General features: G+C 38.9%; 1 protein-coding gene across 3 annotated transcripts in view; it reads right to left on the bottom strand.

Annotated features, from left to right (window-relative positions):
* Positions 1-1,046: 1,046 nt before the first annotated feature.
* The window catches only part of ABHD5 (abhydrolase domain containing 5, lysophosphatidic acid acyltransferase), a 29,567-nt gene continuing 23,794 nt past the window's right edge, over positions 1,047-6,819 (bottom strand). The window contains exons 5-7 of one of the 3 annotated variants that reach the window (XM_028843425.2): positions 5,804-5,915; positions 3,077-3,263; positions 1,047-2,487 (exon numbers count right to left, since the gene is read on the bottom strand). In XM_028843425.2, the coding sequence (XP_028699258.1) occupies positions 2,398-2,487; positions 3,077-3,263; positions 5,804-5,915 (389 nt within the window). In that variant the 3' untranslated portion in view covers positions 1,047-2,397. 3 annotated transcript variants of the gene reach the window in all.

Here is a 6,819-nt window from a genome sequence, read left to right as displayed (position 1 = left end):
TTTAGCACCCATTATATTTTTTTAAATGTGAGGATTGTGAACTTCCCTTCTAGCTCAATCTTCACAAAATTACATACTACACCTCAGGGTAAAATCTAACTTTAAAAAGAGTTACAACATCTTTCATATAAAGCAAATTCAGTCTGTAGGAAAATAAAGTATCACTTGATATTCGGGTATATCTTTTTCTTGAATCACTTGGTACATCTGTGGCCAGAAACTCCATTCATTAAGTAAACCAAGGAACTTCTTCCTTCCAAGGGCTGGGACCAAATTTCCTGTGCAAAAACCTTCCTGTATAAGTGAAACCTGTCATTCTCCCAGCAAAGGATAATTGAGATTAGAGAGTGTGTAAAACAAAAAAACAAAAATATTACCCAAATTATTTGTACCACATACAGGTTTGAAACTTGGCCATCCAAGATACTAACTAAAAAGACTATTATTGGCTGGGCACGGTGGCTCAGTGAGCCTGTAATTCCAGCACTTTGGGAGGCCAAGGCGGGTGGATTACAAGGTCAGGAGATCGAGACCATCCTGGCTAACACGGTGAAACCCCGTCTCTATTAAAAATACAAAAAAAATTAGCTGGGCGTGGTGGTGGCGGGTGCCTGTAGTCCCAGCTACTTGGGAGGGTGAGGCAGGAGAATGGCGTGAACCTGGGAGGCGGAGCGTGCAGTGAGCCAAGATTGTGCCACTGCACTCCAGCCTGGGTGACAGAGCGAGACTCCATTTCAAAAAAAAAAAAAAAAAGACTATTATTGTTCTTAAGGTAGAGAAATCAGACAATACATCTTGGCGCTCATGCTGCCTTCCTACACTAACCTAGTTAATCTGACAAGTGAGACAAATTGTTCATTGGGAAGATGTTTATATCATGCTTCAGTATAATTTGTCTATTCTTTTGTAGGGGAGAAATGTTGAAAACAGAACATTCAGTCTTTCTGGCAGTTAATCAACAGTGATACAACCTTACATTTCCTAACAACTACAAATTCCCTAATTAACCATTTTTAAAATGCAATAACAAAGCCATTAAACCACTATTTGCTCTAGTTCACTGTTTTTATTTACATAGCTACCTTTCTCCTGGACAAGCAATGTTAGCCAAAGATGCCTTCTTGATGACAATCCTATTCAATTTTTATTTATTTTTTTGGTGAAGGGTTTTCTCAGCAGCCAGTTACCACATGGAGCTTTTTCACAGTTTCAAAGAAGTTTTCCTCATTTTAAAACTGCAAGAAAATTCTACACTTGATGGTAGTTCCTAAAAAAATAGTTCAATCAACCTTTTAGAATTTTTGTAATATAACTTCAAGTATGTAATGATTTAATTAACACAATACTCTTAATAAACAACAACAACAACAAACCCAAGTGCTAGCTCATTTCTGGTGCCATGAGACATAATAGCACCACCTGTTTTTCTATTTTAGTGGTTAAAATGTATGCATTTTTAGCACCCATCTACAAAAGTTAGATGTTAATAAAAATATGACATTACTCAGCTTACTAGGAAGTAACAGTCTTAATATCCCCTTAAGTGAAGAAATTTGTTTCATTTGCTGTATCCTGGGTCATGGAAAAGAATAGTATGAAAGGGAGAAACAAAGAACAGCCTTTTAGCTAAGGCTTTTCAGTACCTGAATCACTGAAGTATTGAAGTCATGTTCCTTGGAAGTGTAGAATCATACCACACATAGGAGGTTCCAAGGAGTTATGTTGTTATACACTGTGTATGTCAGGATAGACCGCATTTAAAATGCTGAACATGGCTTAGCAGCCTTAAATATAAAAAAGAGGTAAACTAGAAAAAGTAATGATAGTGATCAACTCCCATCCTTTAACCAAAACTCTGCCTTGTCGCTCCATTTCAAAAACAAAGTGAAATATTCTAAACAACTGACAGATTTTTTTACATAAAAACACATTGAATTTAGATTAATATCAGTCATCAGACACAATAAATACATGATGGGGAAGACAAAGAAAATAAAGTGCACCTTTACAGTGTAAGAGACTCAGAAATCACTTCCTAAATTGGCAATATAGATTGCAATATAAAAAGTAACTGATTAGCAAAATTAGATTAAAAATTTTTCAGCTGAAAAATTAGTTTTTCAGTACATGAGAGGGACAAATAACCTTTTATTTAAAGGTATTAAATTTAGAGACTTGTATATTTTAATTTTGTGTAGGAGAAAGGAAAGCCATTCTTCTAGAAGGCACTAACTGGTTTAAATGTGCGAGTGAATTCCTAAAGAAAACATGTGCAAAGTATAGTCAAGAAGTCTGCCTGGTTCTTGTGTTGTATTCATTACTCTTCAGCATATACTATGAATTATTGCTGAACAACTGTATCAGTAACCAGGTTTTCCCATCAGAGCTTCAGTGTGTTCAGTCCACAGTGTCGCAGATCTCCTTTACTTTCTGGTTGAATTCTTCTGGTTGATCTGCATATACATAATGTCCTGCCCCAAGAATAGCCTGGATAAGGAAAAGCATTCAGGTGGTTAGTGAGTAAAAGCATTTAATAAAACACAATGATATATAAGCAAAGACACTTAGTAATAAAAGTGAGAGCCACTATATTTAAATAAAACACATGATAAAAAATAACAATAATCTATAGTGACTATTAAGTATATCCATTAAAAGGATCTGAGAATAGAAAAATCTACTGAATTGAATCTACATACAATTTTAATACGCAAAAAACACTAAATTGACCACTAATAAAAGTGCCAATAGAGAAACTGAAAAAAGTGAGACTGTGCTGCCTTGTGAGGTGGGAATTACTTTAAGAGCTACTGGACCAGTCCCTCTGTCCATCTCTCTTAATGCTGTGGCTCTAGGGACAGGAAAAGTCACTCAGAAAGGTGGTTCATGGTTTGGACATGAAGATGTATGCAGGCCAAACCCTGCACCCAACACATGTGGTATCAGGTCCCTGACTGAGGCTGCAGGTATAGCTTAGATGACCTGTAACACCAGGATGACCTAAAACCTCTTTTAAAGGAGATAATAAAACAGACTTCACTCATACCTAAAAACCCAAATCAAGTCACACACTTACTATTGTCTTCACATATGAATGTGGTCGTAATGACTGGATGCTGGTGCCAGAATTGCCATCTATGCAGGAGCGGGCGCCAAAGATCACTGAAACTGGAATGTCAGGGTGCATTTTACCAATTCGCTGGAGCATTGGCCTTTTTGCCCATCCATAAGGAATAGTCATATTCTTGAAAGCTGTCTCACCACTTTAACGGCAAGGAGAAAATCACAATGTATGATTTTTGGGAATGAGTATGCATTGCACTGTCACTTCTATCAAAACACATTCATATTTAGCTTTTCCAGCACTTAAGAAAAACCTCAGCTTAAATAGACAATAATTTATGAGATAGTGTAAGGAACAAATCTCACAGATCACTGTTAGATAAGCAAGGCTGCTGTATACTTTAGCTGATTTTTTAAAAAGTTTTCCTGTAAACCAAAATGTACAACCTTAATTTTCTATCATTACATTATTTACTGTGGAGATAGTTAAAAATATGTTTTTTCACCCTTATTTAAACTGATGTAGAAGGTAGCTTATCCCCAGGTTCATGGCACCAGCATTTCACCTGCAATGCCAAAACCATTACCAAGTTAAGAAACTCAGATAATATATTCTTGCAAACTCTCAGGATAGGTCTATTTGTTGTCACTTCTGCTATTTTTTTTTTTTTTTTTTTTTTTGAGATGGAGTCTCGCTCTGTTGCCTAGGCTGGAGTGCAGCTACACAATCTTGGCTCACTGCAACCTCTGCCTCCCGGGTTCAAGCAATTTTCCTGCCCCAGCCTCCTGAGTAGCTGGGATTAGAGGCACGCACAACTAAATTTTGTATTTTCAGTAGAGATGGGGTTTCACCATGTTGGTCAGGCTGGTCTCAAACTCCTGACCTTGTGATCCGCCCACCTCGGTCTCCCAAAGTGCTGGGATTACAGGCGTGAGTCACCACACCTGGCCACTTCTGCTATTCTTACAGAACTAGACAAAGTTCTAACTTGCCTTCTATGAAGAATTCAAGTCTCACCACAAGAAAGGTAACAAACTAGGACTACATGAACACATGTAATCATGAAATAAGAGGACGTGAAGAGTAAAACTTAGACCATGCAGGAAAAGGAATGATGTTCCTGGGGCAGACCCCTAAAAACCGCTGTTGGAGCAAGTCAATCGATGTGTTCACCTAATCCACAAGATCTGACTGCCTAGCAAGTCACAAAACCTCAATCTCTTGAGGACCTTGAACCTCTAGCCTCCTTCACTCTTGGCAGAGAACCTCTAACCTACTTTATTAAAAAGACTGAGGCTACAGCTACACCTATAAATAGCTACCATGGCCTCAATCTTTTTAATAAAGTAGGTGTACATATTATCTGCCAAAAGCGAGGGAGGAAATAAAAGGGAGGGAGGCCGCCTCTGCATCTGCCCTCTTAGCCTTTCATCCAAACCTCAGTCTTAGAAAGGATGAGATACCACTTCTCTGTCTTAAAAGTGTGCTCCATGACCCACCTATGCAGAATCACCAGAGTATTTGTTAGAGATGCAGCCCAGAAATGCTAGTCTCAGTCTTAGAAATTAGCCTCAGGAGTCACATTTTAACAAGCACCCCCAATAATTTCAGTACATGACATAGCATGAGAACTGTAGCTCTCATCTTTGCACTCTATTCTTGTTGCTCCTCCTAGAAACTCTAGGGCCTTATCGTTTGGCCTCCTCCTAGTTCACCACTGTCGTCAGGCTGTGTTTTCTCTACTAGTACTTTTCACCCAACATCCATAAGTAGTATTTGTAAAAAATACATTTGGCCCTCTTGCTCCCTCTGCTACTATGCCCCATTCTGTCTCTCTCCTTCTAATCACTGTCAAAACACATGCAGAATCCCTCACTTCCGCCTCACCCTCTGCAGCTGCATTTCTAAGGCTGACCTACAGATGTTTAGAGTTGTTCAGGAGTACAATCATCAAATGGACTTGAAAAATACTACACAGCGTCTCCCATTCACTTGGGAAATTTAATAACCTTCGGTATAGTAAAGGATAATTCATAGTACAGACACCCATTTACTTTTGTTTAATCTGGCACCCTTTTTTCTTTTTTTGATGAAACATTCATACTCAGTTTGGGAAATACTTCATGTGAAATTCTTCAACTCTCAACTCAAACCGTCTCTTGGAGATGCCCAAGACCAAGACTTCTATAACTTATTCATAAGAACTTTGAGCGAAGAGTGAACATCTCACTTTTTAATCTGCCATCAGAACTCAGCACAATGTTTTATACAGTGGGTACTCTAAGAATAGATGAGTAAAATAAAATGTATTAGACACATGTACTTTTAAATTCAGTAATTTAACTACTGACAAAAATCTTCTGGAACACTGATATATTTTTAAAAAAAGGCCGGGAATGGTGGCTCATGCCACTTTGGGAGGCCGAGGTGGGCGGATCACCTGGGGTCAGAAGTTCAAGACCAGCCTGACCTACATGGAGAAACCCCGTCTCTAATAAAAATACAAAAAAATTAGCTGGGCGTGGCAGCGCATGCCTGTAATCCCAGCTACTTCGGAGGCTAAGGCAGGAGAATCGCTTGAACACGGGACGCAGACGTTGCAGTGAGCCAAAATGAAGCCATGGCCCTTCACCCTGGGCGACAAGAGCAAAACTCCAACTCAAATAAATAAACAAATATTAAAAAAAAAAAATAGTCTAAAACACACACACACAGTGAATTGAGAAACCTAACCCTCACCTTGGAGTCTGTACATTACAGTGGTAGATGTATTCTGTCACAGTATCGTCTTCGAACATTGAAGAATACTTCCGTTTGAAATCAGGCCTTAAACGCTGCACTAGACTTAAACCTATTTAACAGGAAATTTAAAAAATGCATGTTTTAAATTATAATTAACTTATCAACTAAATAATATAGAAAGTTTTAGTGCTTGTCTGTGTAATGACTGTTATGTGCACACACACATATATATGTATTCAAATATATATTGTAGGTGGTGAAAAGCACACATTCTGATAGCTGTCCTCCTAAAGATCCCCAAGGAAATATTAATATAAGAATTAAAGAGTATTGTATTTTGACTTGCAGATGTGCTTTAGGGCCTCAAAAACATGTAAGTTAGAAGGCACTTTTGTAGGTAAATAAATTCTTTAAATGTGGCCAGTGAGTAGCTCATACATAAAATTAATGTATTAACTTGTATTTCTTCCATAATTACAACACATTAACATCCAAATGAAGTAAACTAGTATATATAATTATTTATGTGTGAAAATAAATTCAGTTTTTTCTTAGGACCCTAGCAAGACCCCCTGCTAAGGTTATCCCTGGTGGTGCACACAGCCCCACTCTAGAAAAAGCCAAGGGCGCCCAGGAGCAGTGGCTCACGCCTGTAATCCCAGCACTTTGGGAGGCCGAGGCGGGCGGATCACAAGGTCAGGAGTTTGAGACCAGCCTAACCAACATGGTGAAACCCCCATTTTGTATTTGTACTGAAAATACAAAAATTAGCCGGGCGTGCACCTGTAATCCCAGCTACTCAGGAGGCTGAGGCAGGAGAATCACTTGAACCTGGGAGGTGGAGGTTGCAGTGAGCCAAGATCGCGCCACTGCACTCTAGCCTGGGTGACAGAGTGAGACTCCGTCTCAAAAAAAAAAAAAAAAAAAAAAAAAAAGGCTGGGCGCGGTGGCTCACGCCTGTAATCCTAGCACTTTGGGAGGCCGAGGCAGGCGGATCACGAGGTCAGGAGATC

This window comes from Macaca mulatta, chromosome 2 (assembly GCF_049350105.2).
Source record: "Macaca mulatta isolate MMU2019108-1 chromosome 2, T2T-MMU8v2.0, whole genome shotgun sequence".
In the NCBI taxonomy this organism is placed as follows: domain Eukaryota; kingdom Metazoa; phylum Chordata; class Mammalia; order Primates; family Cercopithecidae; genus Macaca; species Macaca mulatta.
The sequence above is the reverse complement of the archived record's forward strand: the minus strand, read 5'-3'. Positions and strand labels throughout refer to the sequence as shown.